Source organism: Cydia amplana, chromosome 3 (assembly GCF_948474715.1).
Source record: "Cydia amplana chromosome 3, ilCydAmpl1.1, whole genome shotgun sequence".
Taxonomy (NCBI): domain Eukaryota; kingdom Metazoa; phylum Arthropoda; class Insecta; order Lepidoptera; family Tortricidae; genus Cydia; species Cydia amplana.
Window position 1 is genome coordinate 8,471,385 of NC_086071.1, and position 17,809 is coordinate 8,489,193.

The window sequence follows — 17,809 nt, forward strand, 5'->3', positions numbered from 1 at the left end:
ATATTTATTAATTTATCAGTGTTCAGTATATGTCGAGATTTTGCATAATATAATTATGGGCGGAGGTGTGCTTGAATGTGTCAGGTCAAGTCGGAGATGCGTCTGCCGACTTGAGCCTTGCCTTCTTATATAAATCGTGGTACGCCCAGCGTCCAATAATCCATTTGCGAATGGTAATGATGGTATACTTACACATAGGCTTGAGGTGCTTAGTTGCGACTAGAGCACGTACCCTTCATGAGGGATAATGGACATAACAAGCACACTCCTAACTTAATGCCAATGTAGCTGGTTGCGATCAGGTTACATGTACTTTAAGACTGTGGATCAGGTTATGGTTTGCGGCTAGTTTTGGACTGAGCCCTAAACACCCCTCATCTGGTGTGCCAACTGATCAATATATAGATGTATCTGGTTGCGATCAGGTTACATGTACTTTAAAACTGTGGATCAGGTTATGGTTTGCGGCTAGTTTTGGACTGAGCCCTAAACACCCCTCATCTGGTGTGCCAACTGATCAATATATAGATGTATCTGGTTGCGATCAGGTTACATATACTTTATGACTGTGGATCTGACTATGGTTAGCGGCTAGTTTTAGACTGAGCCCTGAACACCCCTCATCTGGTGTGCCAACTGATCAATATATAGATGTATCTGGTTGCGATCAGGTTACATATACTTTATGACTGTGGATCTGACTATGGTTAGCGGCTAGTTTTAGACTGAGCCCTGAACACCCCTCATCTGGTGTGCCAGCAGATCAAGATATAGATGTGACTGGTTGCGATCAGGTCACCGCACCCCTTATCTGGTGCAAGGCTTATTTACTGAGATATAGATGTGACTGGTTGCGATCAGGTCACCGCACCCCTTATCTGGTGCAAAAGGTTTACTTTCTAAGACATAGAGAATTGTGACTATAATGACAGACAGACATGCATACTTATATATGTATATTTGAGTCCTGTGGGACAATGTGGAATCTTACTATGAATATAAATGTCTTGTTGTCTATCCCTATATAATATGATACAAGTTAGGGATAATTTAGTGACCGATGGTCATAAATCTATTTTTTACACAGGTGGTGGCATATGATCAAGTTAGAGCTGGCAGCTACACATTGAGCTCATGAACAGAGAGAAACACTGCAATCACATCACCATAATAAGGTATGAACTGCATTATCCATAGAACAACCGACCTCTCTCCTAATAATATAAGCGAAGCAGAACAGAGTTCTTTAAGAAACAAGTATACATGTCAAGTTGATAGTAAACTCATGTTTCATTTAATAAGGTCTTAGAATCTTTAAGTAACTTGAATTCAGGCAATCAATTTATCTTAGCATTTTGTATTAACGTCGATACAAAAATTGGTGGACGAGTGTCTTGGATTTGATTCAGACCCACATAAATTCATGAAACTATCTTAAAATAAATGATTTACCAAATCTGTAAGAGGTCAAAGGTCGCCCTGTGGATGGTGTTGTTCATACAAGTGCTGCCACCTGTAAAACTTATATCACACAAATTGTTTGTGTATTGCTAAACAATTTTGAACTTTACTGAACGAAAATTACGTTTGTAATTTGTAGGTACCGAATTTATATCGCGAAAGCCGTAATTACGATATGATCGACTTTGAATATTCGGTAATAAACAAATTACGAGTTTATAATTCAAAATATTAATTTGGAGCAGCATTTTTATGAGTTTTATGACTCAAAATGAAATACGACTTGATGATTTAAATTCGTCGCGCCACTCGCGCCATTGACATTATGCGCGGCGCGCATGCGTCATGAGCGCTGTTCGTGGTTCATTTATCGCGCAAGATGGCGGAACAAGCGCGTGAGCCGGAAAACATGTTTTGTGTTTTGTTTGTTGTGCAGTGCTAAAGTTAATAAAACAAGTGAAAATTTATCAAGAAACAAAGGTGAGTACTCGGTAAATGTGTGAAAATTTGAGGAAAGTAGATTACTTGAGTACACGACAAGTATATAACCATGCGGGTTAGGATCCAGTTTGGATCATTGATTTTATTTATCGATCAATATAATTTCATTTTATGTGACAAACCCAGTAGAAGGATTATTGAGAATTCTTTGTGATTATGAGCGAATGTACTATTATAACAAAGAAATCGTCACGTATGTACTTCGTTACAAGAAGTGAAACCATCACGATGCGTAACTAATAAGACGTGAGTGCTTACCCTCTGGTTCATAGATACGGTAATTTACGTGATAATTTACGTGATCTTACTTAAAGGAAATATGGTTTGTCTGTGCGACTTGACATGTTTACATTATTAAGTGCATGAGCACTAATTTGTATGACACCTGAGAGGAATTAGGTACTTATATTGTTGGGTCAGAGGCTATAATATAGGCTTAGTATGATTGTTTGTTACAATTGAGTATGAAACCCAACTAATATAATTATATTATTGTTATGAAATAGGAATTTCAAGAAATACCGTGCTGACGTGTCCGAATTCGAGTCCAGATTGTCAGATTTCAAGTCGAGCGTGAAACTAAGCGTCTTTACGCCAAGCTACTTCTCTAAATGAGGAAAATAAACATTCTTTGGCCAAAATCATAAGGTACGTAAACATGATTATTGTAGTGTTACCTTGGTATACAGCCACGTAATAGTATGTAGTGTACTATTACTACCAAATTTTGTTAATCAAGGTTGAATCGTTTAATTAACCTTATACAGTGTTTATACCTACTACCTCGAAGAAATAGATGGCGCTTTTAAGACAGATGACAATAATACTATTGTTTTATAGTGATGATGAAATAATAGGGTAATATTTAAATAATAATTACATATTATTATGATAAAATATTTGGTGATATGAAGTCTTGTGTTTTTAAACGTATGAAGTGAGTCAATTAAATTACACATTTAGGAAGGTAAATACTGAATGTGAGTATGTATGTACGGATACCCATACATGTCTGTACTGTGAGTGAGAACCACACTTAGTTGATATGATGAAACAAGTCGTGTGCACTTGGTGTATGGTGTATATGAAACCCCTATATAACAATAAATAAGTTTGATTTATTTCATGAGTAATTTGAAAATTGATTCATACAACATGAGGCTATGTTCATTCATTCGTTAGTCATGTTGTACTACTTGTATTTGTTAGAAAGTTTAATTAATTTTGAATAATACTCATACATTAACTACACATATTATCAGTCATGTGATGACATTCCTGTTAGTACAGTGATTCACACACTCGGTGAAATTGTGAAAAATTTATAAAATACCTGACAACATTATTAAGTTCTGTCATGTGATAACTTGATTAAATATACGTTTCCAGAATAAGAGTGAGAACACTATGGAAGCTATTCTGCTGAATCGCCTTTCCACATTTGCCGCAAACATCAAAGAACATCAAGTCAAAGCAACAGAGCTATGTGCGTGTCGTCCATGGGGAAAGGATGAGTTAGAGCGAGCTACTATCATCGCATCCAAACTACAATCCATACTTGGAAGATTTCAAAGTGATCTCTATCAGTACTTCAATCTGTCTAAGGATCCTAACGCCGATGAGATTTCAAATTTAACTGCGATACAGCTAGAGGGTAATGAAGTTTTAGCTGAACTTAATACAAGAATTCAAGCTGATAAGGACTCCAAACAAGTCACATCTGATCCTGCAAAGAATAGGAGCAAGTTACCAGAACTGGATTTAATATCTTTTCATGGTGATGTTCTAGAATGGACTCAATTTTGGGACCAATTTAGTTCCAACATTGATCAAAGGAATCTACGAGACGTTGATAAGCTGCTCTACCTTAAAGCATCGTTAAAGGGTGAAGCCAAAATCATAATCGATGGCTTAGAAACCACGAATGACAATTATAAGATTGCGATAGATACTCTGAGAGAGAGATACGGCAACAGAGTGCAGATTGTTGACGCTCACTATTCTTCCTTATATAAAATCAAGAAGGCAACAGGGCCGCAAGATTGCAGAAAGACATTAGATGAACTCGAGAGACATCTAAGAGTCTTACAGTCCCTAGGGGAAGACACAAACCAAAACCACCTAAGATTCCTTTTCATGGAAAAGTTTCCTGAAGATGTCATTTATGAAATGAAGTTAAAATTGAAGACCGAATCCATCGAAGAAATAAGAAAACAACTGAACGCTATCATATCAGCAAAAGAAGATGCAAAAAGGATTAGCGTTGAGACTAAAGGTATGGAGACTACCTTTACCACTGAAACTTTACACGTAAGGGATAAATATCCGAAGAAACCCACCTGTGACAAGAGAATCAAACACAGAATTATTAAAATGAGGGAAAAACCAAATAAATTTAGACAAAATACATCAACCTTTTCAAATACATTCGTGCCTAAGAAAAGATCATATGAGGCTAATAGTGAATCAAATAAAGAGCAACCATCCGGAAAACAAAGGAAATTAGAATGTATGTTTTGTCAAGGGGATCATTACAATGACGTTTGCACGAAATATAAGACCTTAGCTGAAAGGAAAAACAGAATACCTAATCGTTGTTACATTTGCTTGAAAACCGGCCATAGACAATATGACTGTAGAATGACAAACACTTGCCGTCACTGTAATGCAAAGAATAAACACAACAGAGCGTTGTGCCCTACGAAACTATCACAAGTAACAACATCGACGAAAACCTTTAATGTAGAAAGAGACTATTACTGATCATCCCATACATTATCTAAGTCATCATGGAGTGTCGCTGCCTGGGAAAAGATAAGCCTTCTAAGACTTTCCTAGCCTTCAAATTCTAAGAAATTGTGTATGATGCGTCAGCAAAGACAAAAGACAGCGAAAGCCTTAACGAATGTATGTACTGTGGCCTAATGATGTTGGAAGATCTAACTGGTTTGTTAATAAAATTTAGATGTCACAAAATTAGAATTACTGCTGATGTAGAAAAGGCTTTTCTACAGATAGGCTTACACGATAAAGACAGAGACGTCACAAGATTTCTGTGATTGAAAGATGTGTCTGAACCAGCTGTAGAAAAGAATCTTGTACATTACAGATTCACACGTGTACCCTTTGGGATAATATCCAGCCCATTTTTGTTGAATGCTACCATCAAACATCACTTATCTAAAAGCAATGATGAACGTTTAAGGAATCTAGCCAGCGACATCTATGTGGATAATGTCTTGACAGGAACGAACAGCGTCGAAGAAGCGATGAGTCTGTATAAGGACAGTAAAATGATATTCCAACAAATATCCATGAACCTAAGAGAATGGAGTTCCAACTCTAAAGAACTTATGCAAAACACAACAGATGCTAGTACAGATAAAACAGTAAAAACTCTTGGTTTAAATTGGGACTTGGAAAATGACACGATTTGCCTAAAGATAAGGAACACTACAAATGCTTACACGAAGAGAGGTGTTCTGAAGACCATCGCTGCCATATACGACCCATGTGGTTTTGCTGCACCAATAACATTACCAGCTAAATTGTTACTTCAAAAATTATGGAAGACAACATCGCATTGGGATGCTCCATTATCTGAAGAAATGGCAGCCGAATGGAAAGTTATCCTAGAAGACCTTAAGCAAGTTCATCGCATATGTCTACCTAGGAACATAGCGAATAACCAAGACGGTCAACTTCACTGTTTCACAGATTCGTCTATGTCAGCGTATGCAGCCGTAGTTTATTTACTTCAAGGAGACAAGGTGAACTTCGTTATTGGCAAATCAAGACTAATACCCATAAAAGATCAAGATAATCTAAAGATTCCTAAATTGGAACTATTAGGAGTCTTAATAGGTAGCAGACTAATTCAATATGCCATGAAACATCTCCAGGTGACCATAACACAACAAGTACTATGGACAGATAGTCAGATAGTAATAGATTGGTATCAATCTAAAAAGCTGCTACCACCATTTATTTCAAGAAGGATAGAAGAAATCAAGAAAAACAAGAACTTGGCCGTAAGATATGTCCCGTCTGAATACAACCCAGCTGATGTAGCAACCAGACCTACTAATTCGACAGAAGATTTTCAACGATGGCTCAGCGGCCCGGAATTTCTGAAGGAAGATTCTCACAACTGGCCATGCCGACCAGCGAGAGACGTTACTCTTCTGGCGGGGGAGGGTCTGTCGAACAACACTATACAGAAAACTGGGTTGAACTCAAAAGAAAAAAATCAGTTTAAAAAGAATATTGACTTGAGAAAGACTCACAAGCATCAGATGGAAACCGGACAAGCTTGTTCAGAAACACAGACAAGTGTGGATAACAGAATAAGCTCAGAATTACAAGAAATAAGAAGTATACAGAGACAGTTTTACCTGGATGAAGTCGACGATAAGGAGACAGATCTTACTCGCAATCTAGGATTGTTCAAAGATGTCGATAGAAAGCAACTACCATGTTGGAGTACCTCACACCCTGAATATAGTCAGACAACGTTTTTGGATTCCACAAGGAAGAGCTCAGGTACAAAAGTTTATTCGCAAATGCCAACAGTGCGTGGCATGGCGGTGTATACGAAAGACTAGTAGCAGTAGTCAAACACTGTCTAAAACGAACTTTACAGACACATCTGCTTGACGATAACCAATTACTAACCATCATCAAAGAAGTGGAAAGTGTCGTGAACACAAGGCCCTTGACTTATGTGGGTACTGGTTTGGAACATGTATTGAAACCAGCCGATTTCTTAACACCAGGAAGATGTCTAGAACTCCAGATGTTAGTGAGTAAGGCACCAGTTACAGCCACTGCAACTAAACGACAACTCATAGAAGGATGGAGACGGGGTGAGACCATCATGAAAGAGTACAGAGACATGTTCATGAATCAGTACTTGTTGAGTAAGGGAACGTTACAAACATTCAACTAAACAACCAAGAGTCAGATCTCACGATGAACCACGGGTTGGTGACATTGTACAAATAAAGGGTGATACAAAGAACAGAGAAAATTGGAAGGTAGGAAGGATCTCCGAATTGATTAAAGGTACTGATGGATTATGTAGAGTCGCTAAGGTAAAGGTTGATGACAGTATATTTACGAGGTCTATCTCGCACTTGTACCCTTTAGAAATAAAGGAGATCCCATCACGAAGCGATTCGCCTGGTCATCGATCTGAAGCTGAATCTACACCAAAAGCAACAAGAATGGAAGCTGAGGACTTCCCAGTGATACAAAGAGAGGATTATTCTAATATTCAACCGGATGAGACTGATAATATGGACACGGACACAGCACATAGCATGCCAAAGGAGAGCACTGACGTTACTAATGAAATACAGCAAGTTGATACAGCAGAATTAGATATGGATGTGAGACAAGGCAATGTGGAAACAAGAAATGATCTTGTTAACAAGAATGATGAGTCAAATCAATCTGAAGATGAAAGGCAAAAGAGGACTACGGCGATCCAAGCTATGAAGCGAATACGAGAATGGACTCGCCATTTAATGAATACCCTAACTACTTCGCAATAGCTCGCCCCGGCGGGTGTGTCGCGGACTTCCGCGATGCATATATTACATGTAGCAACACATCTAACAAAACTTTACTTGTCTATGGTAAGCAAAGCACACTTCCATTTTTCGCTCGCATGAAGTTTCAATTTTGTTTGTGAACTTATTTGCTATAGAAAGTGTTTGATAATAAAGTGGTTCTAACGAATGCTGGATGCCAACTTCGCACAGCCAGAGCATCGTCGTTTCAAAGCTAAGTATATGTATTTAAAAGAGGACGTGTAGTCCCATGCCCATGTTTCCATATATTTATTAATTTATCAGTGTTCAGTATATGTCGAGATTTTGCATAATATAATTATGGGCGGAGGTGTGCTTGAATGTGTCAGGTCAAGTCGGAGATGCGTCTGCCGACTTGAGCCTTGCCTTCTTATATAAATCGTGGTACGCCCAGCGTCCAATAATCCATTTGCGAATGGTAATGATGGTATACTTACACATAGGCTTGAGGTGCTTAGTTGCGACTAGAGCACGTACCCTTCATGAGGGATAATGGACATAACAAGCACACTCCTAACTTAATGCCAATGTAGCTGGTTGCGATCAGGTTACATGTACTTTAAGACTGTGGATCAGGTTATGGTTTGCGGCTAGTTTTGGACTGAGCCCTAAACACCCCTCATCTGGTGTGCCAACTGATCAATATATAGATGTATCTGGTTGCGATCAGGTTACATGTACTTTAAAACTGTGGATCAGGTTATGGTTTGCGGCTAGTTTTGGACTGAGCCCTAAACACCCCTCATCTGGTGTGCCAACTGATCAATATATAGATGTATCTGGTTGCGATCAGGTTACATATACTTTATGACTGTGGATCTGACTATGGTTAGCGGCTAGTTTTAGACTGAGCCCTGAACACCCCTCATCTGGTGTGCCAACTGATCAATATATAGATGTATCTGGTTGCGATCAGGTTACATATACTTTATGACTGTGGATCTGACTATGGTTAGCGGCTAGTTTTAGACTGAGCCCTGAACACCCCTCATCTGGTGTGCCAGCAGATCAAGATATAGATGTGACTGGTTGCGATCAGGTCACCGCACCCCTTATCTGGTGCAAGGCTTATTTACTGAGATATAGATGTGACTGGTTGCGATCAGGTCACCGCACCCCTTATCTGGTGCAAAAGGTTTACTTTCTAAGACATAGAGAATTGTGACTATAATGACAGACAGACATGCATACTTATATATGTATATTTGAGTCCTGTGGGACAATGTGGAATCTTACTATGAATATAAATGTCTTGTTGTCTATCCCTATATAATATGATACAAGTTAGGGATAATTTAGTGACCGATGGTCATAAATCTATTTTTTACACAGGTGGTGGCATATGATCAAGTTAGAGCTGGCAGCTACACATTGAGCTCATGAACAGAGAGAAACACTGCAATCACATCACCATAATAAGGTATGAACTGCATTATCCATAGAACAACCGACCTCTCTCCTAATAATATAAGCGAAGCAGAACAGAGTTCTTTAAGAAACAAGTATACATGTCAAGTTGATAGTAAACTCATGTTTCATTTAATAAGGTCTTAGAATCTTTAAGTAACTTGAATTCAGGCAATCAATTTATCTTAGCATTTTGTATTAACGTCGATACAGAAGGGATGTTTACAAAAACAACATAACTGATTAGAGCGGGTGTCATTTTTTTTAAGAACATGTTAATCGTTTCAGGTGTCAACCAGTGTAGTCAGTTATGTTGTTATGTTGTTGTTGTTGTATGTAAACATCCCTTCAATTGCCAAAATTTAATACCAAAGTGCTTAACTCCTTAACCATTACAGACTCTCATTTATACATAATATTTTGTTACGGAAAAGGTGTGTCAAACTGTTTATATATATGCAATCGATTCTTTATAGGTAGGACACATTTCCGTCAATAGAAAAAAGGCACCAACTTTAAAAAAAACGTCATATTTGCTAAACAGATCTTCAATGACGCTTACACTTAAAAAAAAGCTGAAGTGGACAAAAGGGAAGCCTACCTTTATGAACATACCATGAGTGAGTGCTAAAGAGGCCGACTACAAATGAAAGAAAAAACCCGACTACTTAAAATTTCACTTTATTTAGAAAATGTCACACCCTACTGATATATTTCATGTTATCCTAATATCCCACATACAGATGTCTTATGGTCACCCTAATTAGAACGAGATGCAGGGCTCTAGTTTGACTTCTCATGTGGACACACTTTTTGGTCAATGTACTCGATCCAGTTTATTAACTCTAAATCCGTGTATCCTCCAAGCTGTCAGTGATGAGATGTGTCACTGTCATCAGTGTCATAGAGGGTGAAAAAAATTGGAATTATTGGGATTGGAAACGACCCTATTCCGTAATCCGTATCATCAAGGACTTATTAATGAAAATAATTTTATTTCTCGCTTAACACTTAACAACGTTCGTGTATTAGATTGAAACCAAAATAATCGTTTAATAGTGGGTCGACGAAATAAACATTTAGCCATATCGAATGCATCGCCGGTTGGCTGTGTTGGTTTCATTTTCATCATTTAATTTGTCTTATTTCAGTAATTTCACAATTTACGGTGTGACCTCGGTTGTTCTTATTATACGGAGACAAGGCAGTGCAATGTGCTACTAATATAGCTTTTTGCTTTTCTACACCCATGGAAAAAACAAAATTCAGAATGAAGGAGCACCGCTCGGATTTATGCTCCCAATATATAAAAATATTCATTGTAGTTTCTTGCTATTGGTAAGTAATACATTAAAAGTATTGAATGATTTTTTTTTTATTGACAATATCTACTTAAACTGTATTTTTCCAGGATAGTATCAATAGTTACAGTTTTTGTAAACAAAGCCCTCCTGAGCGGCCAGGCTGTGCCTCTGGAAGCACCACTGTTCATCACGTGGTTCCAATGCATCATTTCGTTCATAATCTGCTCGAGTTTGAGCAAAACTGGAGGTATCCCAGGAGTATTTGTGTTTCCTAAGGGCTCACCTTGGAATTTAGATGTAGTGAAAAAGGTAAAAACTTGTCTATTAACTTGTATGCTTATAAGATAAGCCTAATATTTCATGTTGCTTTTATAGAAGAAGGTAGCCGAGTCTAAATCTAGTTGAAGTAATTATTTAGTTTTTACTTACCTACGTAAAACAATACAACTCAGTTACATGCAGTCAAGCATTCCACCATTCTGTAGTTAACCTTAAAAACTTCTTACTAACTGCTAGTGAAGTGATACACTATTTCGTATAGGTATAGGGTTCAATGTCATGAAAATTACCTACCTTTCTCCTATTTCATGATATTTTAATATATAACACCTATTAGAATATGTGAAAGTACTGTGTGTGTATATATTGCTGATTATTGATAAGGTTTATTTTTAACTAAAAATTTATAGAGTATATAAAGCTCTTATTATGGATTTCCAGGTAATCCCCCTATCAATAATGTTCACACTAATGATAGCGACCAACAACCTCTGCCTGAAGTATGTAGAGGTCTCCTTCTACTACATTGGGCGGTCTCTAACTACAGTATTCAATGTTATACTGACATGGGTTCTGCTTGGGCAGACCACCTCGTTGCGGTGTGTAATGTGCTGCGCTTTCATCATCTTCGGGTTCTACCTTGGTGTAGATCAGGAGAATTTATTAGGTAAAATTAGCACTTACTCTAGTTTTCTCTAGACAGGTTTGCAAACTTTTGAGAAGAGCCAACTAGTTTCTACTAGTTACTAATGTTTGTTGGCTTGAGTAAAAATTTTGGGTCACTTGATTAGGTGCAAATAATAGAGCAATGAATATCCAAACAACAGAAACCAATGGGTTGAAGTGTAAGTACTTCATCAATAAGTACTCCCAGACAATGCTTAGTAGATAAAATAAAGACAATATGGTACTAAGGTTTGGTTATTAAGGATGAGCACTTGAGCATACATCAGAGATATACGTAGCAACCAACCAATCTGAGGGTCCTTTCTGCATGTCTGATTTTCTATTGGTGGGGTTTTTCCTCAAATGCCACTCAAAATACTTATGCTTATTCTAATGTGTATTGACTATACCATTTGTATAATGTTTAATTTAGCCTGACCTGTAAGTTGTGTATGTACCATTTCCAGCATAAACCTGGCTCATTTTGGTAAACATGCATACATACTTCTGTTTATAGTAGGTACTCAGAAGTGCAAGGGCGTGTTTGCATGAGCGTGTTTGATGAATATAATATTATGAAATAATACAATAAATTGGGCCCTAAAGTTGTTCGACTTCTTTGGATTCTTCATTGCAAAAGTAATATAAATATGCCAAATAATAATTATACTGCTTAACCTTGACTTAAAATGAAAGTTGCTTTAATAATGTACATAATTACATATGGCCCTATCCTTTTTGACCTACATTTGAGCCTTTGGGAGAGAACAGGTTAATGCCAATGAAAGAATTTAAATTTTTAAATACTGTTTACCTTTTAATGTGTTCAATATAATAATATTTCAATTTCAGGTTCATTTTCTCTCATCGGTACAATATATGGAGTCGTTGGTTCACTGATGCTCTCTCTATATTCAATTTACACCAAGAAAGTGTTACCGCATGTCAACCAAGAAGTATGGTTGCTTTCCTACTATAACAACGCATACTCTATCATTTTCTTTCTCCCTCTAATGGCGATGAATGGTGAGCTGCAGGCATTAAGGAACTATACAAACTTCGGCAGCACATATTTTTGGGTGCAGATGGTCATAGGTGGCATTTGTGGATTTGCTATTGGATATGTCACGTCTCTTCAAATAAAGGTATATTGTTCCCATTTGAAAACCGTAATGGCCATTGTATTTTAGCGGTAATGTTTGATTCAAAGTTGTATTACAACCTCAATCTCATAAGTCCTTTTCGAGTGTAGTTAAATTTCAGTGTTCGCGCTTGATTAAATGCGAGCGTTACGCTATTTATTGGCAATTAATTATGCTTATATAATTAAGATGACGAAGTCTCCCCTACACATACGTAACTGTATTAAAATATGTTGAATTACAGGTGACATCTCCCCTTACACACAACATATCAGGCACAGCCAAGGCCTGTGCGCAAACTGTCATGGCAACCCAATGGTACAGCGAGACCAAGAACACACTATGGTGGTCCTCGAACATCATAGTACTAGCCAGTAGTGCATTATACGCTCGATTCAAGCAACTTGAAATGGAGGAACATTCCAGAAAACCATTGCCTGAAGAGAGGAAGACGTTAGTGTAATTAAATCAAGACTGATGAGTGATGATGTATGTTCTTGTTGTAATTTTATTGAATAATTGATCCATATCATAATAAATTAAGTGCAATTGTTGCCGCCACCGTGACGTTGGTGCGGTGCGGTAGTGTGTTAGGGCTTTAAGAGTCGGACGAATAAACCAAGAAGAGGGACAATGTCTATACAAAATCGCGTTTCTCCAATATTCAACGCCATCTATTGAACGGAAGTTAGTTATTTTGACCCATTTGACCTTAAATTAAACCTCTGATGAAAACTCAACTTCCATCACTTCGCCGAACGGAATGGACGGAACGGAGACCTGATTCAAAATACTTCAACTTAATTAAGCCTAACAAGAGCTACTTGCATTTGTTCGAAAAAATTCGACCCATACCGCCGTGACTTGAATGGCCTAGTGGTAAGCCGTTTGCCGCGAATGCAGAAGACGCTGGTTCAGTCCCAGCCCTGGGCACTGGAATCACTTTTTTTTTTATTTGACATCTATTTTAGTTTAATAACTCAACTTCCGCTTAGGCGCGCTTCGGAACCCGAACACAAAACCAGAGGTCTGAGCGCTGAACAAAATAGATGTTCCTGAGATCTGCAGAGATAATGACGCCATCTGGCATAATATCCTGAACTGTTTGATTTATTCGTCCATGGTGTCGCCAAACATCTGTACAAGGCATTGGGTATAAAAACACTTTTATACCACAGGTTTACCAATAAGAAAATCACATGTTTTTATTCTGTCTTGGACCTACGGATTCCCTTAGTAATTTAGATAAATGTTTCCTAATCCGGCGGTATTTCCGTTTAGAAACGATATTGTGTGCTTCATATGGATCTGTGATGTGATCATAAAGTTCCAAACCGTACAGTTTACTCCAGTCTTTTGTAAAAAGCGTATTATTAAACGAAACCCATTCTGTATATCGATAGTTATTTGTTCTTATGCTATAACCCATTATTTTGATATTCTTTAGTTTCGGTTTATCCGAGTTTTTCGTTGGATATACGCTTGGTCTTGGATATTGGCTTATTACAAAATATTCCTCGTCGGTGTCATTTTCCGTTTGTGTTGCTAAGTCCAGCAAGCTTTTGCCTTCGAAACATAAAATTTCATTATTTTTAGTGCATTTAGGGATGTCTTCACCCAAACCAGTAATCTCAGCTAGGGTTGGGAAAATATCGATGAGCTCTACCGGAAAACTTATAGTGTTAGGCTTCAATCCGGGTATTAGGAAAATCAAAGGAACCTTTAATGCGACGTCGAAGTTGCTGTATTTAGCCCAGAGGCCGTTTTCTCCTAAAGACCAGCCTGGAAAAGACAACACGTTACACGTTAGATTTTTATTGGTACAGTCAACCAATTTGATTCCTAGGCCATAATTTAATTAATTAAATTAATTAATCTTCTACGACAGTGCTGTGCTCATTGAGTGATGTATGTCATGGTATGTAGTAGTTAAAGTGATAAGGTTCTACAGTGGCCTAGGATCCTAGGAATCAAACTGGTTGACTGTACATATATAAATCAACAGTTAGGTTATTTCATTGTTTTGATAAAATACCCAATGAATGTGAACTCCATAAAACATACCCATGTATAGGTACCAACCATGATCACTAGTTAAAATAACGACGGTGTTCTTCAAATCGACGTGTTGCATGAGAGATCCAATCAAGTCGTCCACATAAATCGCTGCAGCATAGTAGCTCTGTATTATTTTCAGCGTCCACTCATGCGGCATGGTGCCGAATGGGAAAGATATGTTGAGTCGGGCTATGTCGTCTCTATGCCGGACGTCTGTCCACGGATGCCACGCTACTGTTGGCATGGTCTTTGGTAGGTTTGGATGTTTGGGTGGGTATATTTTGTCTATCGGTACTCTATCTGAAAAAATAAAATAACAGAACCTATAAACTGAAGACTGTTACTATAAAAGAATATGTAGGTACTTACTGAACGACTTCTATTAGATCTACCCGAAGTCATGAAACATTAGTGTTCTAAAATACTTAACGCATATCGCAGAACAAACAGTCACAATGGCCGAAATGCCCGAAATAGGGCTTGGTAGTAGGTACCTAAAGCTAAAACCTAAGAAGAAGACGTACGTACAACCTATACGTGCTTACTTACCTAAATAGTCCTGCGGAAATTTTAAAGGTATATGCGGTTTATGAAACCCCACAGCTAGCAAGAATGGACGACTTTTATTCCTTCTTTCATGTAGTATATTTACCGCGTAATTCAAGGTTTGTAAGTCAGGCAGCGTATGATCAGGTTGACTAATAACATCAACTGGACATATAAGATTTCTTTGTAGTTTATTAGTTATTTTATCTTTGCACACGGCAGCGTCTTTATATTTATCAGTTGTGGGATGGTATGGTTCCTGTGTCCAGCTATAAGGGTAGTCATCAGAAAAGTTAGAACTTGCACCTGGGTGGAATATTTTGCCAACAGAGTACGTGTCGTAGCCATTTTGCTTAAATAATTGAGGTAGCGTGGTAAAGTTGCCGACGCTGTCTCGCCAGTATGAATAGAAATCGTACAGCCGCAACGAATCGGGTCGGCGGCCTGTTAACATCGAATTTCTACTCGGAGCGCAAAGAGCTTGCTGTAAATTGAAGAAAAAATCAAGTTCAGTTATCTGCACTGCAGAGATAGCTAATAATAATTCACTATCAGTCAAGTTTGTTAATTAAATTAATTATGCTTCGCGCAGTACTACAGTTAGCTGCAGATATTGTGGAGTTTACATATTCAACTATGATATATTACAGCTGACTATACATACCTACAGACTTTACATACCTGTACCACAGAATAAATAATAGTACTAAGTACAGAAGACTCACTCTCTAACAAAACGTGTCTGTTACGATCAGCACAGATATGGCCGCTAGGTGGCGACAGCGCCACGCGCGGCTTATGGCTTTCCCCAAAATTGGGGCCGCCACGGATGTACTTTTAGCTACCTGTAGCAAAGCGACGAAATCGCGGAGTGAGACACGCCTGCCTATACCTAGGCCTACTTTAAAACACTCGAATATTAATAGTCAAGTGGCAGCAACTTACCTGTGCAAAAGCATTTTCAAACGTTATGCCATTTGCCGCGATTTTTTCAATGGTAGGCAGTTTGACATTTTTGCCCGTTAGATGTCGCAAATCGTCAATTATAATAAGTAATACATTTTCACTTAAATTGTTTCGAGCCTGGGTATTTGTACTAGTTAAACTTAATAATAGCACGTTTAAAAAAAATGTTATTGAGGTCATGGTTAATTTCGTAGTACCTAATAAACAAATTCGAATAATGCGAATAACCAAAATAACAATACAACATTCAGCTATACATAAATATTGCTAGTTTACATTTTAAACGTTCATTTATATCTCAACAAATATAGACCTTATTTACTAGAGTATACGGCTTGAACTTGAATACATTTTGTTAAAAGGAAAAGGCGTAATTATCACTAAAAATATAATAAAAATTATTAGTTTATTTTTTTATTGTAACTTTCTTTAAAAAATGTTAGATGCATGCGATTTGGTGTAAGGTCTATTGGAGCCTTTAGTGGCATTTATCGCATTTGGCAACATTATTTAAATGACAACAAAAAGAGAAGACATGCGCTTTATTCATTGGCTGCCTCGAATCGAAACGAGTAACTCACACAATCACACATTCCCTCTCCAATCTATTCTCAGCGAGGGCATGGCATGAGTGGTGGGGATAACTGACAGAACGGGATAGTCTTATGTATCTTTCACTAGGAGTAGCAGAGAAAGCGCTATTATTGTTTGTCTTTGTCACAGTCTCATATTTTTTTATTCCCCACCGTAGTTTATGGTGGGATACAAACAATGCGTAAACGTCAAATTGGTGTGAAACATATGAACAGTGCAAAGATTATCAGGAAAAATATTGAAATCAGTGTTTCGTGTGTATGTAGTACTACTTAAAAATTCAACAAATATGGTGAATTGCTCAGTTTTGCGCTGTACAAGTGACTGCCGGCAAAAACAGGACAACGTAACATTTCACAGGTAAATACAGTATTTTATACTTCGGTCGCATTATCATGCTTAGTAACAGCATCCTACAATCTATATCAATTAAAATCTGAGTAGAAAAAGCATTTACAGTAAATAATAACTCGGGTAAAAAAATTAACCTATAAATATTTCCTGATAAATTAACCGACCAAATTACGTACGCATATTGACAGTAAGCCGTCACCCTTTTAATAACGTGTATTCAATTTAGTCGCATTGCTATTATTCGAGGGATACCAGCCCGTGATGCATACAATTACCCCAAAATTCGGGTATTTTGTATTTTAATAACATTTTTATAAATAATTTTGCTGTAGAACTGGACATATACGAACAATAAAATTGAACTGTGTTTAAATTAGAATGTAAATTATATTAACGTTATAGGGGGTTTTGCCACGACTCAGAGAATCTAATTCTATGATATGCTGCAGGCACTAATTTTTAATTTTGCAATAAGAGTGACAGATTACAAAATGAATATTTCGTTTATTACCTCCAGATTTCCACAAGATGCAGGCACGCGTGCTAAATGGATTTTAGCAACCGGAAGGAGAAACTGGGCACCGACGCAAAACTGCCGGATATGCTCAAAGCATATTACGAAAACCTACCTTTTCTATTTCTTCCTGTGGCACACTAATATGTATAATTAATCGCTTAATGATATAGACATTTTTGTTCATAGTTTGTCCGTTTTCAAGAACAAAGTTCGGCATATTTTGTTTACTAGTAATTGAAAAATTGTTTCAAGTAAATATTTTGCATTGTTTTCTTACTTTATTTGCGTGTTGTACTCACAACTATACCTACTGGTAATTTATAATTAAGTAACCTATTTAATTTTCATTGTAATAGTCAACTTAGTAACGTATGAAACTTTAGGCCTATTTTTAGTAATTTTTGTAAGACTTATTTGTAA

The 17,809-nt window shown here is 37.4% G+C and overlaps 2 protein-coding genes across 2 annotated transcripts; one reads left to right on the forward strand and one right to left on the reverse strand.

Moving 5' to 3' along the window:
- Positions 1–10,140: 10,140 nt before the first annotated feature.
- Positions 10,141–12,833, forward strand: LOC134662475 (GDP-fucose transporter 1). Its single transcript, XM_063518706.1, has 5 exons — positions 10,141–10,301; positions 10,375–10,576; positions 10,988–11,213; positions 12,065–12,357; positions 12,599–12,833. The coding sequence occupies exons 1-5, from the start codon at positions 10,213–10,215 to the stop codon at positions 12,815–12,817; spliced, it is 1,029 nt and encodes a 342-aa protein (XP_063374776.1). The 5' UTR covers positions 10,141–10,212; the 3' UTR covers positions 12,818–12,833.
- A 716-nt stretch (positions 12,834–13,549) lies between these two features.
- LOC134662669 (iduronate 2-sulfatase) lies at positions 13,550–16,517 on the reverse strand. The gene is made up of 5 exons (XM_063518941.1): positions 16,506–16,517; positions 15,904–16,041; positions 14,962–15,442; positions 14,437–14,712; positions 13,550–14,136 (listed from the first exon to the last, which is right to left on the reverse strand). The coding sequence occupies exons 1-5, from the start codon at positions 16,515–16,517 to the stop codon at positions 13,550–13,552; spliced, it is 1,494 nt and encodes a 497-aa protein (XP_063375011.1).
- Positions 16,518–17,809: the final 1,292 nt, after the last annotated feature.

Bases quoted from the DNA above. Each gene is read 5' to 3' on its own strand.
- LOC134662475 (XM_063518706.1), top strand. From the start codon at position 10,213: ATGGAAAAAACAAAATTCAGAATGAAGGAGCACCGCTCGGATTTATGC. The intron at 10,577-10,987 runs GTAAAAACTTGT...ATGGATTTCCAG, and splicing joins ATTTAGATGTAGTGAAAAAG to GTAATCCCCCTATCAATAAT. The intron at 11,214-12,064 runs GTAAAATTAGCA...TTTCAATTTCAG, and splicing joins AGATCAGGAGAATTTATTAG to GTTCATTTTCTCTCATCGGT.
- LOC134662669 (XM_063518941.1), bottom strand. The intron at 14,713-14,961 runs GTAAGTAAGCAC...TTATTTTTTCAG, and splicing joins ATTTCCGCAGGACTATTTAG to ATAGAGTACCGATAGACAAA. The intron at 14,137-14,436 runs GTTGGTACCTAT...TGTCTTTTCCAG, and splicing joins TATTTTAACTAGTGATCATG to GCTGGTCTTTAGGAGAAAAC.